The 19,400-nt window shown below is 37.0% G+C and overlaps 1 protein-coding gene across 1 annotated transcript in view; it reads left to right on the top strand.

Annotated features, from left to right (window-relative positions):
* The window catches only part of ELOVL7 (ELOVL fatty acid elongase 7), a 31,936-nt gene extending 12,536 nt beyond the window's left edge, over nucleotides 1–19,400 (top strand). Inside the window, exons 2-8 of the mRNA XM_085042224.1 lie at nucleotides 7,183–7,276; nucleotides 9,235–9,425; nucleotides 11,585–11,665; nucleotides 12,202–12,258; nucleotides 13,942–14,047; nucleotides 16,886–17,022; nucleotides 18,272–19,400. Coding sequence (XP_084898350.1) covers nucleotides 7,213–7,276; nucleotides 9,235–9,425; nucleotides 11,585–11,665; nucleotides 12,202–12,258; nucleotides 13,942–14,047; nucleotides 16,886–17,022; nucleotides 18,272–18,475 — 840 coding nt within the window. The 5' untranslated portion in view covers nucleotides 7,183–7,212 and the 3' untranslated portion in view covers nucleotides 18,476–19,400. The remainder of the gene's footprint in view (nucleotides 1–7,182; nucleotides 7,277–9,234; nucleotides 9,426–11,584; nucleotides 11,666–12,201; nucleotides 12,259–13,941; nucleotides 14,048–16,885; nucleotides 17,023–18,271) is intronic.

Consider the following 19,400-nt stretch of genomic DNA (forward strand, 5'->3'; position numbering starts at 1 on the left):
CACAAGCCTGTTCAGCCTTTCAAGTCTGAGTTGACCAAGAAAGAATAACTTGTCTTTCTCAAAGCCTAAGCTTTCATTTGGGCTGGTGAGCTGCTGTGACTTATCCTGCAGCTGCTGGAGCAGACCCACTGGCAGTGATATTATGGGATTGGACTGCACATGAAGCCTTCCTCATTCAGACTCTGGTGATTGGTCCAGTATGTGATCCAGGAGAGTGTCCGTGCAGTTTTGGCTGGGAGTTGGGTACAAAACAGGGCTGTTCTCCTGAAACCATTCCCATAAGAAGGGGATTTTCTGTTCCTCTTGTTAGTGTTCAGCTTTGCTGTGAAGTCTTCAGTATCTGTTCTTTTAACAATTTATAAAGAGGTGTGGAAGGAAATACAAATTGGTCTTTATTTTACACAGCAGCAGAGTGGGAATTCTATTAGATGGACAAAAAAATCAATCTAAAGTGGTGTTGAAATGAAATCTGTTTTCACTAGTTCTGCTACTTAGAGTACTTTAGTAATGTAGATGGATGACAGATTTGATGCTAGTTTAAAAAGCAAAGGACTAAATAAAGAAACACTACATAAAAACGTCAGTAAGGGTGGCTACACAAGATAGGCATTAGATCTCTTATTGAATGGTTTCAATGAGGAATTTTATTAGTAGATGTTCTAATAAAGTTTTTAAGCCTTAGTCATCTGTTTTCAGGATGTCCACTGTCATCTAGCAGGGCAGTGTTTATAAGCAATATTATCAAAAAGGAAAAAGCCATCTAATTCTAAGCAGGATGTAGCAAACTTGCATGTGAGATGAATCTTTCAAAAACTGGGCTGGAGGGTTGGGACAAGGCGTGAAGAATGGAAAAGGTGACAGAAACTTCTCTCAGCAAAATCTGTAACAACAGGTGACACCCAGCTAAAGTTTAAAACTTTGTTGCAGAATATGGGTGAGTAATCCATGTCATATAATAGGCAGTTTGTAGTTGCTTGCCATGTGACATAAGGGAGTAATATAGTTAAAATAACTGCAATTATGTAACACACAGCCTTAGGAAATAGGAAGGGCAGAGCTGGTATTTCCCAGGTAAAGCTTAAGATATCATCTGTGAAATGTCCCAGTTTAATTGCCTTCTGAACTTCAAGAGCAGAATTAACAACAGTATACAAAGTGATGCTGAAACATGAAAGTTTCATAATTGTGCCTGAGTATGTAAGCCAGTATTACTGCCATTTCTTAAGCTATAATTTTGAAATCAGACCTGCGTGGGTCAATGCTTTCTGTAGGCTATCCCCCTCTTCCAGTGGGGTCTGCAGGGTGGAAGATCCTCCTGTCATCACTGTCTTATCAGGCCAGGCATGATACTCTAGAACCTTTGCTTATGGGACCTGTGCTGGGTGGAAATCAGACCATTGAAGTCTGCACTGGATTGTCATAATCTCCAGACATTTTCTAAAGGATCCCTGTAAAAGTATCTTGTCTGTCTTTTTAATAATTAGCTTTGTTTGCTAATGTAAATTTTTAATGGTAAGTGTTTTAAGTCTACACTGAATTGAAAATTGTTTTTTGGAGTGACAGAGCTTACATTAGATTGTTTATTTCTGTCTGTTTTTGTGAAGTTCTTTTGTGTGCTTATTTTGTTTAGTAGCCATTAACATAAAGCAACTGTTGTAAAATTACTATTTAAAAGCAAATCTTGCTATCTGTTTCATAATTTAAAAACTATGTAGGGAAAATAAATGAGCATAAAGAATGGCAAATATCTTTCATGTGGGTTAAGCAAAGGAATGTGAGAAACTTCTTGTTCTCATTTAAAAATTAGGAATGTTTGAGGCATACCAGCAATTCCCATTTCAAGAATCACTAGTAGTTTTGAGCTGAGTGAACTTGAGCACTTCCAACAACTTGTTTCCTTACCACTTGTCATCGTCCGACATTCCCATATGGTTTGCTGTAGTATTTGCAGCATTCTTGGCTGTTGTAAACAATCTGATCTGCCCTTGCCTCTCCAGTAAAGGTAATGGACCAACTTGCAACTGGTTCTGCCAAGCTGTGTGCCTTAACTCATCTGCAGTTAGCTGGCTCTTTCAGTTGTCTGCTGAGCTGCAGGGAACCAGAGGACAGCAAATTGTTTTGCTCTTTAACACAGCCCTTCTCCTCCTTTGCCTCACTTACACTTCCTATTTTTGTAGCGGTGGAGACACATTTGTGTAAAGATGTCTTCAGAAATTATGGTAGTACACTGACTGGAACCAAGGTGTGCAGTATTATTTCCACTGAAAAAATGAAAAGTAGTCCTTATTTCTTTTGAGGAGCTGAATATCTTGCATATGTGTTTGAGGTGATTTTGGTGCTTGTTTTCCAAGTGCATGTGCTTGGGAGAACTGCCTCTGTTATTTAGAGATTTTCAGCCTGGGCAGACTATTTATATGACTGCATTTTTGAGTTTATGTAAATGGTTTGCAATATATAATTTAAAATAACTTAATTTTGAAAATGAGTCTGCTAGTGTTACTTACCTAATTTTGAAAGAGTTTGCTACTTTTAGAACTAGAAAATTATTAGAACTAGAAAATCTAATGTGTCTTTTAATGGCATTTTTAAATTTTGATATGAGTAGAAAGGGGAAAATTGTAAATAAAAGTGCAGATGTGCTGACTCTATAAATACATTAGCAGGTATGTAAACCAAATGTCCATTTTCCTAACTGAATTATGGCTATACAAATGCTTGATGAGCAGATGAGTTTACAGAAGAACTAAAATTGTGTAACAAATGGCCTTCTATGGCCCCAAGTCTTTGTCCCTTCAGGTAAACTCTTTCCAGTCTCACATTTAGAATGTAGTTTTGTAGCCTGCAAAGCTGCCAAACATTTTAAAGATTGCATTATGGTGAAAGCATTATCAGGTTACTTCTTAACAACACAGTTGTACTATTAAAAACAGTCCTTCAAAAATGGTCTGTTTTCCTTGATGAAGTACAAGCTAGTCGTTTATCTTGTGTTTGGGTATGTGTTTTTCTCTTTTTTTTTTAACTCTTCTATTAAAAAATAAAAAGCAGGCCTTGATCACATTATCTTCCAGTGTATATGAATATGTTTCTGAACTAAGGATAACAAGGGAAGACAAAATATCTTCTATGCTGCCATTAACCCTACTTTTATAGGTGGTTAACAAAAAAAAATTATACTGAAAACCTAACATTAGGTTCACAGGAATGGATTTATGAAGGAAAACTCTGTAGCTAGTTAAGAAAATAAGTAGAATTATAAAGCACATTGAAGGTGAAATAGTAATGTTGTATATTAAAGTTGGTCTTAAATAAATCTTCTAGCTGTAGGAAAGTTCTGAACAGCACTGTCTTTCTTGCAGACATTACTTCTACTCTTAATATAATTTGGTTTAACTTACTGTATTTTGTTTACCTTTAGATTCAGATTAATTGTTCAGTCACTATTGTGTGATGAGGCTGTGGCTGTTTTCTCTCAAGGATAGTTACTGAACTCCAAAAACTTTCAGAATAAGGTTGGTAACTGCAGTGGAGTTACACTTTGCTTGACTATGAACAGAAATCTTGATGACTGAGAGCCTCTGCTGTCTTAGCTTTTGTGGAATGTTTTAAAGGGAGAGGAGCTGTGAATGCTGGGGTCAGGAGACGTGGGACAAATCCCTCACCATCAGTATGGCAGGGGCCAGATTTTACTATTGTCAACAACTGCCTTTCTACTGCAAGCAGAAGAAATCTGGAAATAGTCTGGTTCCAGAGAAAAAGCTTGCTTTTTGCCTCAACACCTAGCAGGTATTAGAGTTGCTATTAAACACTGACAGCAGGTTCGTCTGACTTCTGATGCAAAAATTAAAGTGAAGTGGAGAAGTCAAGCGGGTGTATGTAAAAAATTGTGTATTTGTGAGGTTGCAGTCGTTGGATGACAAGAGTGAGAGGGTGTAACAATCAGCACACCCAAGCCCGTTGAAGTGCATTGACCCTGGCTGGATGCCAGACACCCACCAAAGCCACTCACTCACTCCCCTCTGCAGCTGGATGGGGGACAGAAAATATAACAAGGGGTTCATGGCTTGAGACAAGGACTGGGAGAGGTCACTCGCCAAATGCTGTCATGGGCAAAACAGACTTGAATTAGGGATATTAATTGAATTTATTACTAACAAAATCAGACCATGATAATGAGAAGTAAAATGAGACTGGAAAAGATCTTTCCCACCTTTTCCTCCTTTACAGCTCTACCTCCTCCCCCTGCCAGCACCACAGGGAGGCAGGGGATGTGGGTTATGGTCAGTTCATGACACATTGCTCCTGCTGCTGCTCAGAGACAGGAGCTTCCCCTGCTCCAACATGGGGTCCATCTGTCGGGAGACAGTTCTGCATGAGCTTCTCCAACATGAGTCCATCCATAAGCAACAGTTCTCCCTAAAGTGCTGCAGTGTGGGTCACTCTTCCATGGGGTGCAGTCCTTCAGCCCCAGCCTGTTCCAGTGTGAGCTTCTTTCTCCACAGGCCTTTCACAGCCTCCTCTCAGGCATCCACCTGCTGCAGTGTGGGTCTCCTCCATGGGCTGCAGGTGAATCTCTGCATCCCCAGGGACCTCCATGGGCTCAGGGGCACAGCTGCCTCACCATGGGCTGCACCATGGGCTGCAGGGGAACCTCAGCTCTGGTGGCTGGAGCACCTCCTGGCCTCCTTCTGCACTCACCTTGGTGTCTGCAGGGTGGCTCCTTTCAGTCCGGTCTTCTCTGGCTGCAATTACAACTGCAAAAAAGTTGGGTTTTGTTTCTTCTTCTTCCATATGTTATCACAGAGGTGTTACCACCATTTCTAATGGGCCCAGCCTTTGCCAGCAACACATCCATCTGTGGAACTATCAGGGACTGGCTCTGCTGGACACTGAGGAAGCTTCTCAAAACTTTTCACAGAAGAAGCCCCTGTACCCATCCCCCTGCTAACAAAGCTTGGCTGAGCAAACCAAATACACCCATATTGAATTGTAATTAATTTAGAGCCAGACACTACACTGAAATTTCTGGATTTTTAAGAGCATGTTTTGAAGCAGATTTCTTGTTTTAGTTTTGGTCAGCATGTTGAGCTAGCCAGTCTGAGTTCCAGTATCTGGAAGGTGGGAAAACTGAGTGGCAGTGAAATCAGTAAACTACTTTTATTATCAAATAACCAGTTAAATATAATGTGATTATTTGTATTCAGTGAATATATTTGTTGAAATATTGAGCCATAGTGTGCACAAGGTGCCTGTGGGCTTTGGTAGAATTCTATTTTAACCACTGCCTGAAGTACTTTGTTTGCCATACCTTTTCTCTTGACAGACTGTTCTCATGTGTCTGAAACTGAAATAATACTGGATCAAAAGGATAATTTATTGTAATTGGTCTAAAAATTTAATACAATAGTTATTTATAAAGTAAACATTTCTAAATGGTTCCTCCCCAGCACCAGTTACAGCTGAATTGCTTGGCTGTCACAGTTGAGCACTCTGAAGTACCTGGTGTTCAAGACAGGGTTGGATTTACGTATGTTTGAAATCATCCATTGTTGGCTTATGGAGTAAAATGTCAATAATATTTATAATTTGCCTCTAACCATAAAATCCTTTCTCTCATGTGATGGCTAGTGTCAAAAGCAAGAGGGTTCCTCATGATTCCATTAGTAAAGAAAGGGCATGCTTCTCATTTTGTCAGCACCTTTATCAATATAGAGTGTTGAAGCAAACATTGTAATATGAATACAGGATGTGTGAAAATAGTCAGCATGAAGGCAGTGACGTTGAGTTGGGAAATGCTGATGTTGGAAGACAATATTTCTGGAATATGTGAACTTTTTTAAAAGAGACTCACAGAGGGAGTATTTTCCAAATGTGAAATTGATGCAGAAAATCAACCCTTGCACACAGGACAGAAGTGCAACCAGGAAAACAAGTGGGTAGCAAAATGCAAATGGGGACAAGGTAGATGAGATGACCTCTAAGGGAGGTAGGCTCATCTGTGTTGCATCTTGCAATGTAGGGTGGATGTAGTGCCTAAAAACTCCCATGAAATGGCAGTGAACAGGATGTAATGTAGAAGTGAAAAAAGGGTTAAATGTTTTTTCTGGACTATTAAGGTGAAGACAAATGAGAAGATGATAATGGGGAGATCTGAGGAGAGAGATGCATTATCATCATGAGGGTAAAACTGGCTCCCTAAACCTGCAGCTGGCTTAGCCTGGAGGAGATGCAGAAGGGCTGCCAGAGGAAGGGAGCTGGTTATCAAGGTGTGCTGGAGCCTGAAATAATAAATAAATAAATACTACTAATGAAGGTGAATACAGTGTGAAGGTTGCACAGGAGTATTGAGAGAATTCATATGGTAAAAAGTGAGATACTGAGTGGGAATTGGAGAGAAACCGTCAAATGTGCTGGGATTTTTAAGAAGTATTTTCTAGGTGGAGTGAGGCAAAGGGAAGGGCTGATGAGTGCATGATTGTGGAGCAAAAATCAGTATTCATATAAGCATACTTTGAAAAGTTTTACTTAAGTAGGAGGTACTGAATGCAAAGTGGATGTGCTGGATAATTTTTGTGGGTTAATGGTATTACCATTGGTACTATGACATTCCATGATCCTGTGTGGAAACAGTTGATTCATCAGAGTGGGATTTGCATAGCAATTATAATATAGCTAATTATTGTATTTAAAATGAGTATGCTGACATATTGGTATATTTTCTCCTTCCCACATACCTTAGAAATACTTCTTAGTTAGAATTTTTTTTTCAATAATAAATATTGCAAAGTTGAACTTCTTCACATATCAATGGCTTGGACTTTAAGTGGAGATTGTGATAAAAATTAATTTAAGCATCTGTTGTTTATTCATATTTACCCCTTAACTGTAATGGTTAACCACAGCACAGTTTCTTGAGATAATGCTTTATGGCATGGAAGCACCTGGCTTGTATGTAGAGATTGCAAAATCATATTGTTGTGCATAACAGCTCAGCTATAAATTAGACCCAAGGATAGTGGGATGTGGCCAGCTAATGCTTCCTGATCTGTGTTTCACATATGGTGCTCTGTTAGCCTTTTCTCTTTTTTTACCATTCTGTTTCCTGAAAATCTTTCCAAAAAAACTTTATTAATCTTTATTTTATTGACAAAAGTCCACATATCTGTTTTGGTTTGTTTTCTACAGGCAGCATCATAAAATCTTTATCAAGTGACAATGGCCTTCAGCAATCTGACATCAAAGGCTATACTACTGTATGATGAATGGATTAAAGATGCCGGTGAGTCATTTAAATCTAAAACTTACTCCCAATAATTTTGAATAGCAATGTGTAGCTACACGAGGTGTGCTGTTTATCAACTTAAAAGTAGCTTTGTTGTCCTGTGAATATTTGTAAGACTTGCCAGGTTACCTATTAACATGACAGTCTAGTTTCTGCATTTTAAAATAGGAAGTAAACAAAACTCAGGTAGTTTATGGATGTAAACTAAGAGTAAATGAAGTGCAGACAGTGATTCTCCTGTAAGTGTCTCTGGCTTGCCTGAATATATAGTTTGAATTTTTCCTGTGGTGTTGAATGTATAGTTTTAACTCTTTTTCATTATCAAACAATTGCATTTTATCAGTTAATTAATGCAGGCACATGGTATTACTGTATTTTGCTTTTGCAAAACAAAAGAAAAACCAAAAACCCAAGCCCTCATAAGTTTCAGTGTTTTGACATTAATCCTCACAGTAATTAACTCTGTCACAGTGGTATTTTGAAAAGGGATGTTAGTCTCTTGTTGCAACTAGTAAGGGATATTAATCACACTTTGCTTTTATGTTGTCACTCTATTATGTATGCCTACCAGAAGCTGATAGAGAAGACCTCAATTTTGGGGCTAAGACCCATCAGTTTCAGTGTTTCTCACTATGGTAGACAGATATTGACGGGGATTACTTAACTCATGGAAAAAAATTGAGAAGCGGTTAAGGTTTGATAGATAAGATTACTGATTTATCTTTTCTGGTGTAGCTGAGCACTACTTTTCTTGTTTTGTGGAAGCACAGCATGCGAGTGAGAAGGGAGTTTAAGAAGTATGACTCATGGGGTGAAATGGATTGGGATGAGCATTTCTGCTGCAGTGTCCAGGACTCCAAAATTTGAGCTCTTTGTCTCCATGCCTAACAGTGCTTCTATCTGGCATTTTGTACCACACTGTTAGTGGTGGAACACGGGTTTTCTCAGGTTCAGGCTGGGAAGAACTGTCTGAAAGGCTTGGTAGGAGCAGTGCAAGGGTGGATGCAGAAAAAACAGCCAGTTTTGAAGAGCTGGTGGTTCTCTTGCAGTGCACGTGTGCAGATTGCTCGTGCTGTGGGTCACAGTCCTCCTTGGTCTGTGGGCAGCAGCACTGGCACATTACAAGCTGTGAGCAGCATTAAAATATGTTTTTATACTTCCAGTGGCTGCAAACCACATCAGAGGGTCCCATGGGTGAAAGGTTTCTTGAATGCTGTGGGTTGAAAATTCACTCACTTGAAACATTTGACTATGAATTAAACACTTGACAAAAATAATAGTGTAATTTCACCCTTAAAATACATCAGCAACCTATGAAAGCAATGTGAAGGTTTACTGAGTCAGTAGTTAGGTTTGGGGCTCATTTTGAATCAAATATTCCAAAAGTCAGTATAAAAAAATTAAAGAAAATAAAAATTACATGAGATTTGTATCAGTTCACCTGCTTATGGAGAAATGTGGCAGTCTTTGGTAAGCTGGGACTCTGTGATGAACCACAGAAGGGTGCAGTGGAATCAGGGTGATGCTCAGATGAAATACCTGCCAGCCTCATCTGCGGGGAGAGGGAGTGGGGTGTGCTTAGGAGGAGGTGCCTCTGCAATATAGCTCTCTGGGATAACTGTGGAGTAACTTGCACCAATTGCTTATTGTATTACAACTTTCTTGTTGTATCGTAGTGTGTGCTTTGTTGTGCTATAAAGACAGACAATCATGTCACTCATGATTCTGTGTCTCCTTTTTATCATATGTGAAGAATTAATTCAGAAAGAAGTATTGAATCCTACATGTGTTAAGTCTTATTATCCAGTCAGTATGGATTTGAGGTGAATGGACTCTGAAACATGATCTGTGACAGAAAAACTTAGACCATCAAGACTTAAATACTTTTCTGTAGCTTTTTTAGTAAGTACTGTAGACATCTGATTTATTTTTTTTCTCCTCCCCACTCCCTCTAGATCCAAGACTGGAAGGCTGGCCACTCATGTCTTCGCCTTTTCCAACAACTTTTATCATTGGAACCTACATTTATTTTGTCACTTCCTTGGGACCCAGACTCATGGAAAATAGAAAACCTTTTGAACTCAGGCAGATCATGACGTTTTATAATTTTAGTGTGGTAGCCCTGTCTTTATATATGACTTATGAAGTAAGTACAATTTTTGTTTGTAATGTATTTACATATTTCTCATCTTTAATGATTAACTTTTAATAAATTTATTAATATAACTTCCACACTGCAGTTCTCAAAAAATATTATTGTCATGGCACTAATTATGTTCTTCCAAGTAATTATATTCTCCAATCTACTCATTCTTGGAAAAAGAGAATAAGTCATATCTAGAAAGAGAGAATGTAAAACATTTTTTGTCATTGTACATAATTTAAAAAGTTTAAAGTTTTCATAATTTAAATTCCCTGTACTGCAGATAAAGCACACAATATGCTTTTCTTAGTATTTTGTAATTGTTTCTGTTCTACTAGGTGATAGTGTGACAGCCCACCCTGAAGGGGAAGGAACAACAACTGATGGTTCAAACACTGTATAGAGTACATCTACTATTAAATAACCTCCAGTTAGATCTGCCTTTTAAATGAAAAACCACCAATCTCTGCCCCTCACTTTCTCCCCCAAGCCCAAATTATGTATACCTTTAACACTGATTTTCCCCACAATGCCAAAATAGCAAATTCTCTTTTTTTCAAAAGCAATGTTGAGATTTTGCTGCTGTTGGGCTTTACTTGTTTGTTGGGGGTTGGTGGGCTTTGGGGTGGTTTTTTGAAGTGTAGCTATTTGATGACGGTATTGTGTGAATGACAGCCTTATATGTTTGCTCGGTGAAGCGTCACTTTGGTAGTACTGACCCTCTGTGTGTCCCTCAGGCTATGTGGCTGTTTCAGGTTTAGTAAACTAATAAGAAGTTGTCAGACTATTGTGCCAAATTGGCAGAACATGTTTCTGTTAGCTTAATTTGCATGAATCTTATAATGAGTTACAGTGAAATACTTGACATTTCTTCTAACTCTCTAAAGGCAGTGTGGCAGCAGCTACTTTGTGTCATGATTGTTGCATGGAAAGTGGTGGGTAAGATGAATGCTTTTGCTATTTAGACATTGTTTTGAAAAATTGCCAAACTTCCTTTTGGAATTTGGTTCCAAGTTTGTTTTTGGTTATTAACTTCAGAAAAAACAGACAAAAGCCCACCAAAAAAACCACAAAGAAACAAAGAAAAAAACTTCAGGTAGTGTGTGATAGTACTGCAGTATTCAGTAGCTCTGCTGTCAAGACTTCCATGTTACAATGTCATGAAAGAATGCAAAGACAGAGTGGAACTGATTGAGTTTCTGCTATTGTCTGGTGGTCAGTCAAGAAGATGATACTTTCCCTTTTCGGAACCAAGTCATTTGGTGGGTACTTTAGCACTGTGCTGTCTTGCTGGTGTTCAAAAAAAAACTTGGTTTTAAGTACTCAGTTCTTTTAGGAAGTTAAAAGGACTAAAGCCCTGATTCTGTTAGGAGAGGTGAAGCTCTTATAGTGCATGAGTGGATGGTGATGATAAGAAGCACTTTGTGAACAGATATAAAATACAGATGTCATAGTGGCTGGCAGTGAAATGAGCCAAGTGTAGTACTAATACTGCTGCTCTTGTCCAAATTTTAATATATTCCAAGAAAAAAAAAATTATATTTGGTAAATACAGTCCTTTGGTCATATGTGTGCTCTCAGTTGTAACTTCTCACTACTCATATGAGTGGAAAACTAATTGAACCATGCAGTTTAACTAAGCAGAATTTTAGAAATTATGATATTGAATATATATTGTGCATATTGATTTGTTCCTTGTCTTTAATGGTAATTAGCAATGGCTTTCCATTGTGCTGGTTTTATTAGAGTACTAAGATACTGTGTTGGATTCTTTTTAGTATTAAGATAGTTAGCTGTGATAGCAATTTTCAAAATAATTTGGTTTTGTAGTGTGATTTACACAATAAGTTGTTTTTTAACACTGGTTTTGAGTTGCATCTGTTTATTTTCTTCAGTTACTAATGCTGAAATAATGGGTGTAGTAGAAAAACTCGTGTCTATGGCTGTGGTCCTGGAATTAGAAATTCATTAATCTGCAACAGCAAAGGATTTTGTGGTAGCTATCCCACACAGAGGTAGATGATTGACAAAGTTGCTGATTTACCATGTTTTTAATAATGTTTTTCCCCTCCTGCCAAGTGATTACAAAAGTAATCCAAAACTAATGAATTTTTCAAAAGATGTAAAGTAAATCTTTGCCCTTTTCTTTTTCTTTCGTCAAGTTTCTTATGTCAGGCTGGGCCACAGGATACTCATTCCGGTGCGATATTGTTGACTACTCCAGATCACCGACAGCTCTAAGAGTAAGTTGCCAAAGACAAGGCAAATTTTTATTACAGACACATAGAATGGTTTGGGTTGGAAGTGACCTTGAAGATCATCTAGCTCCAACACCCCTGATATGAGCAAGGACACCTTCCACTGGACCAGGTCACTCAAAGTAGTGTGTTATACATTTAATTAATTTTAGAAATGATTTTTGAACAGCCTGCTTTTTGCATGTGCTGCTGAAGAGCGGAAAGCACTAAATGGAAATGCCTGGTTGCATAATGTAGAACATGTGAGTTGACTGGAGGGATGGGTTGGTTTGTTGCTTGGTTGGGAGAAAAAAAGATGCAACAAACTTGTTGGCTTGTTCTTGTTTCTTTTAAAATACCTTCAAGTCTAAAAATTGTCCTGTGTTTTTAAAGAAAAACTAACCAAACTGTACATTTAAATATTTCTTTCAACCTTGGAATATCACTTGGCCCAGTACTTTCCTTTATATAGACACTTATTTGTCCTGCTCAGTTTTGTTTATGTTTTTTATGATTTGAGAATTTGATTTTTATTCTTGCAGATGGTGCGAACTTGTTGGCTTTACTACTTTTCCAAGTTCATTGAATTATTAGACACTGTAAGTATTTGTAGCCTAATAAAAGAAGTGGTGCTGTTTTCTTTCCACAGTAGAAGAACTGGTGCCATTCAGGGCTGAGGGTATAAGATGCTTTTTATTTAGTCCTACAAGCTTCAATTATTAGAATACCATCAAGATGTTTACCCCTATTATCTCTTTGCATCTTATTCCTTTGTCAGACTGTTCTTCCTTGATTATCAGGAAAAATGTTAATGAGGGAACACACCTTTAAAAATTTAGGAAGTCTGGATAATTTGTTTAACAGCTGAGTGCACTAATCTGTTGTGCTATGGCAATGCTTGTCTCAACACTGCAGAAAAAAACCAGTTGATCATGCTGATTTTATTTTACATTTTCTTCAGATTTTATCTTCCCCATTCAGAATTTTATCATCAGCAGCTCTGAATGCAGCACAAAATTGCCATACCTACCTGTTCTAAATTCCTGAGATTGTCTTGAGTGTCATGACTATAGAGATGTTTGATGTCAGGCTGGCACTCTAACCTGTTTCAAAGAAAGTCTGAGCAGCATTCATTGAAGAAGAATGCAGACCTCACTCACCACCAGCAGTTGTCTGCCTTTGTCTCTTCCCCAGACTGGCACCAAATAGGATTGACTGAGATAGTTTCAAACCAGCTTCTGAGTATTGGAATCAGCTGCAATTCTCTTTGTCCTACTGTTTGGGGCACAATAGTGGTGGTTCAGGAGCTGACTCATGAGCAGTGAGGATGTTCTACATCCTCTGAACCAAGTTGGCTCTCTGACTTTCATCTTCAAATGTTCATGATTCAACACTGGAAGATCTTACTGACTAAACCAAATGGAATGGTAATGGAAGAGTCAGAAATACTAAAACTGGAAAATCCTGACAAGTTTATTCCTCTATTTGCCTTTATTCCCCATGGGTTATAGTGCTCCTTTTTAATTAGTTGTGAGCCTGGTTTTTTTTTTAAACTTGTTTTGTTTGAATACAGACAATTAGGTACCTGTGTCTCATCAGCTTTTTTTGTTTTATTGCAAAAATATTTTCCTAGCTGTATTTAAATCAGCTGATTCCAAATGTTTTCTCTGGCACACGAGACTTCTTTTCTTCTGCTTGTTTGCTTGCCATCTGATACTACCCTTTCCATGACCCAACTTCTCCTTACAGTTTTCTTGCTGTCTTCCCTTAACATTTCCCTTGATGCCTCTTCTTTAAAATGTGCCCTCTCAATATCAATTAAGAGCACCTATATATGTTCTGTACAATTTTGTTGTGTTCCAATGGTAGCTCTGTCAGAGTTTTCTACTACATTAGTCCTTCAGTTAATTTTCTCAAATGGCCTTTCATTAGTAGTTCAGGGGACTTAAAGTCTGATGCATGTAGAGACTTCTCGATCCAAGCAAGTCCATCTTACACTGTTTGTTGCTCATGGAGATGATGGCTCAACCTTTGACACCTGGTTTCAAAGCCTGCCTTGGCTTTTGAGATTTCACAGGTGGATTTTATATGTTGGTTTTAAGTTTTTTTGAAAACTAGTTTGCATATTCAGAAAATCAGTTTTCCTTCTTCCAACACTGCAACTGCAAGGAACATTTAAATGTATAGTAGTGAGCAACAAGCACTGATGCATACAGTTTTCTTTAAGTATGTTGGGTTTGATTATCTTCTGTAACATTATGTTCATTAAAAATCTGTTTCAGATATTTTTTGTGCTGCGTAAGAAAAACAACCAAGTTACATTCCTGCATGTCTTTCATCATTCCATCATGCCATGGACCTGGTGGTTTGGAGTCAAATTTGCTGCAGGTAGTGGAGAGAGAGTGGAGTTTAAGTTGAATATATCTTCTGGTAGTAAAAGCTAACTATGGTAGACAAAAATACCAAAACACCAAAAAAACCCCCAGAAAACAGAATTAAACATCTTGGCAATATCAGTGTTTTTAAATTTAGATTTCTGCAGTATTTTATGGAACAATGAGATCACCATAATTATTTAAATGGGTGGGGATTACTCATTTTTCCTCTTTGACAGCATTTTGTGCAGTCTTGATTTCTTATGGGGGAACAAGGTGCAGAAGAGACAGTTGTATAAAAGCAAAAACATTATGAGAAGAAAAAGAGAAGTGATTGCAGAATCAAAAGTGCTAGGGGAGATACATGAAGCAAATAACTATTGAAATTACTTCAAAACCATTTCTCCCCCTGATATATTAGAACTGAGTTGAATGGGAGGACTGTATTAATTTTTTTTGCTGTTTGAGAAATTATTCAGTCTTTGTTGCAGTTACTTTTACTGGCTCTAGGTAGCATGAGTGGGACTTGTTTACATTTAATACTTTAGCTTTCACAAAGCTACAGAAATATTTTTCTGGACCTTATTTATTAAAGAAACATATTTGAATTGTTTTGAATTGAAATTCTTTGACCACTATCAGCTTACCTTCACTTTCTCCTTTTCTACTAGGTGTGTCTATGCATGGATTCTCCTATGCTATATTATCAGTGTGCCACTAATAAATACAACTTGCCATGAGAATAGTCTGAAAAGCACAGAGTGGAGAAATGCACAGTCATTTATTAATCCATTTCTAGGACAGTTTAGGCTTTTTTAGGAGTTTCTATTGAGAAATAGCAAGGGTTTATACATGTTTATTCATTTACTTTTCCTGGAAGCATGTTTTGTGGATGTTTTTTTGTCCTAGAAAATTGGTGATGAATTGATGAAGAGAGCCATTGCTTTTCAATCTGATCTGTTAGTGTCTGTTTTATGAATAGAAAAATAAGACTTGGAAGCAGTCCAGAAAATTTGTAGATCTTTTCAACTTGTCCAGTGTGCAGCTTTTCCTTGTGTATAAACAGACATACTTCTGTTGTATTTGTTGAGTTTCTATTCTTAGGAAAGTGGTGGATGGATTATGTATTTCTCAAATCTTGCTGAGCAATTGGTATTAAGTTAATAAACTGTGAATGGTTGTCTCAGCATACACCCCAGTGTGTTTATAGGTCTGCACAAGGAAACCTGCAGCAAATAGCAGTCCCTCCTCTTCAACCTTGGAAATTTTCCACTTATAAGTGATTAACTTTCTGCTTTTTATCTGGATGCTTGATCAGTATACCAGCTACAGGCTTCTGATTTTACATCAGATTCAAATTTCCCATGTGATAATTTGACAAATACCTTCAGCAAAATGTGCAAGAACTGTTTTGTCCTCTTCTAGTAATAGTCTCTCATATTCATGCAGAGCTGTGTTTATTCCAAAAACTCTATTGCTTATCTTTGCACTTATCTTTCCAAATACTGTTGTTTGATAACTTTAATTTTTTTCCAAGAATTTCAGTCCTGCTGATGTTTTCCTTGTATTTGGTTTCATCAGTGCTTGTCCTTCCAAATCACAGCATCTGTCAAGCTTTCAACCTGTTTGTAAAAAAACCAACAGGTTTGGATGGAGATTCTGGTTTTCCTCTGTTCTGATATAAATAGAGAATTATAAAATGGTGCTTAGTATAGTGTTGCTTTTTGGAGCAAATTTTTGTACTGTTGAGTAGGTTGTTCTTTTCTTTTTTTCTCTGCTTTAGCTATTTATTTTTTCTTCTGAATATTCACTGTGCAAGCCAAAAAAAGTATGTATATTTGAACTGTAAGAACATTCAAATTATTTTTAAAAATACAACTAGCTAAGTTTCAAAGAAAGTTTGCAATCACAGCTGGAAGAGTTATGCCCTCTCAATCTGTAATATTAGTGTGAGCTACTAAAAACACAAAATATGTTTTATTTTTAATTGGAATGATTCTGAATGAGAAAATGACACTCTTTTTTTCTCTCTAAATGTCTCCTTTCATGTCATCTTGTTTTCTTTTTGACACTCATTGTTTTCATGTTCATGTTTCTTTTAAAAATACTTTGCTGTCTGCTGCTTCTTGGATCACTTTCACTCTAATTTCTTGCGTTCATTAAAATAAAACTACTTTGAGGAGGATCATGTAGCTCCATTGTTAGGAAAAGGAAGTCTTTCCTTACTTGTTGTGTGAAATGCTCATGTGCTACCAGTTTCAGTCATAAATTTACCCCAAAATGGACCCTACTTAAGTTTCCCTTTCACTGTAAGTATGTTTTGAGATTTACAATGGATTTGTGAGACCCTTACTTTGTTCATGATTACAAAAACTTACTGTCTGAAACTGTACTTCTTTCCTTGGGAATCTGGAAATCTGTATTGAGAAGAGAGTTGTTACTTATCCTTTAATGCTTTGAGAAGTTCGTCATGATGTCTTGAAAGGAGGTGAAAACCAGGAGGAATTCTTCCTACTAAATTTTCTGTCTCCATCACATATATGTTTTAATTTAAAAAAAAAGAACTCAAAGAACAAAAAATTCCACTAAAATGTTTTTACAGGGAATTAGAACAGATGGGTTTTATTGCTGTTTTGGACATGCTTAGATAAGCCTTTTCTGAGACAGGAAACTGATACGATCCATGAGAACTGGTATCCAACCAATTCAGGTAAAATAGCTTGAGGGTTAGTCAAAGCCTAGGTTTTGTGGTACATATTTTTCCTACTCTGGCTCAAACCAATCTGCTAGGACCTGAGTGGCTTTTTAAATACCTGCTCTAATACTCCTACTATGTCTTGTTTTTCTATAGGTGGTTTAGGGACATTTCATGCTTTGCTGAACTGTATTGTGCATGTTGTCATGTACACTTATTATGGAATCTGTTCTTTGGGACCAGCCTATCATAAATATTTGTGGTGGAAAAAGTACATGACAACTATACAACTTGTGAGTAACTGTTTTTCACTTATGCACCTCTCAAAAATCTGATTGTAGCTAACAAAGGTTCAATGCAATATATTTGTCCTTTTAGTTATGTTTATGTGTGGAGATTACAGTTGGTGTAAGATTTACTCATGTTTTAATTGAGGGTAACAAAAGGTATAAGGTCTTCACAGTTATATACTTAAATGTACTGACTGCAGCATTCACTATGATCACAGATTTAGATACATAACCTTTTCAGTCATGCAGAACTTGGTAAATATATTTACAAAATTCATTGACTGTATAAAAATTATTTAAATTAGGTTTACACCAAGAAAATACAATTAATGTACAGAATACACATGTAACTAGTAACTACTTGTAACATGCAGTGAGGAAAGGGAAAAAGTATTTCTTTAGAATTTGATATCTGTTCATAGAAAATTTTTGTGTTTAGAAAATTTACCTCTCTCCAACCCAGAGCATTAAAAGCCACACTTGCAGTAATTATATTAAGTGTTTTATCAGCTTTAAGTCACTTTCGAAAGGTTACTGTTCTGGGAGCTTTTTCATGCCCACCTGTTTTAACAGATGGATTTATCTAAAGTTTAGCTTCTGGCCAAACAATTGGCTTATAATAAGCAAGGATGCTCATGGAGGAGGGAAAGTAGCACCCTGTCTGCTTGCACCAGAGCTAGTCTTAATAGACCATGTAACCATGTGCAACTCTGAGCAATGTAGCTTGAATATTTGTAACTCAGTCTTTTTGACTTGGAGGCACTACCAGTGGACTATTAACTTGTAGGTCATGTGGAGTATCTTTTTGTCATGTGGTAGTGTGCAGGGAAGGTGGGAATTCCTGTTTCCCAACCTTGTAATGGTTGCTTTCTCTTCGTCTTTTTCCTGGCTAATTTTCTAAAGGAGCCTCCCATTTGTCACTGGACAAACACCGCCTACTTCCCTTTTATCTGAACTGGCCAGGGTAGAATCCCATTCTCCTACTACAAGTTTCTCAGTTTGTTCCAGAACTTCTCTTCCTTTATTATGTAAAACTGTTTCTCAGGGGAGTAATATTTTGGGATATGGGCTATAAAGGTGCATCTCTGCCTTATTAAGAAGTAGTATTGGTGTCCTGTTTCTCCCTGCTTTCCTCCCCCCTCCACGCATGCTATTTTTCTGCATACAAACTATGCTAACATTTTTTTAAACTTCTGTAATAAGTTTGTAATTTATTTTTAAAGTACTTATTTTCTCCACCTTTTTCCTCCAGGTCCAGTTTATTATGATTACAGTCCACATAGGACAAATCTACATGATGGATGATTGTCCCTACCAGTATCCAATTTTCATGTTTATTATTTGGCTTTATGGCTCTTTGTTTTTAGTTTTGTTTCTCCATTTCTGGTACCATGCTTACACGAAGGGACAAAGACTGCCAAAGATGGCAAGAAATGGCATCAACAAAGATCAGTGAAACAAATTCTTGCCTCTAAAACCAAAAAAGTATATATGTCAAAGGGGAAACTTGTACTACTTGACAATCAAGATGTTTAGGTGTGCACACTACATGGTGTATATTTTGTATGTTTTCTCCAAAACAGAATTTGTATTTTTACCGTAAGTTATTTGGGATTCAGAACATGGAAGCTGGGAAGAACTGTGGATCTCTGATTACAAAAAAAAAAGAAAAAAAAAAAGATAGATGATCTCTATCTAGAAAATACACAAAAATAAAGATAATAATTGGAAAAATTAAAATGTGTATGACAAGTACTGAGTACTTTGAACACTGAGGGGGATAAAAATTACTTCAAATGCTTTAAGTTGCTAAGACTGTCAGCTGCATTTTAAGTATGAATCTTCAGTAAGCATTGTTTAAGGCATATTAATATAGTTAATACATAAATGTTGTTACATCTGTTTATAAACTGTATTACTTTAAAGGAAGGATTGTATGTTAATCTGTCAAGACATAGTGTCTCATTGGAAGATCACAGATTTTTGGATATACTGTCTTTTACTAAGAGAACTTAATTCATTTCATGTTCTACTCAGTTGAACATTATTGTGAATGTTGGAATGCTACTAATATGGGGATTATCTGAATTGTCTTGTAGCATAGAGATCAAAACATCTTACTGATTTGTTCACTGTAGTAGCCAAATATACTTGTTATTCAATGTGTCTATGGATATGCTTTATATTGGTAGCCTGTGCTGTTTGTTAAGGTGGGGGCTAGGGTGATTATGGAATCTTTTAATTCAATAGCTAAAATCTTAGTAGTCCAATAAAATGTAATATTTTTTTTTAATTTAAAGTTTAAATGTTGCCCACCATGATTGTACTGTGCTCTAATTTTTTCCATTTCCATTATCTATTGAAATACATGCCTAGAAAGA

This window comes from Lichenostomus cassidix, chromosome Z, assembly GCF_008360975.1.
Source record: "Lichenostomus cassidix isolate B80296 chromosome Z, HeHo_3.0, whole genome shotgun sequence".
In the NCBI taxonomy this organism is placed as follows: domain Eukaryota; kingdom Metazoa; phylum Chordata; class Aves; order Passeriformes; family Meliphagidae; genus Lichenostomus; species Lichenostomus cassidix.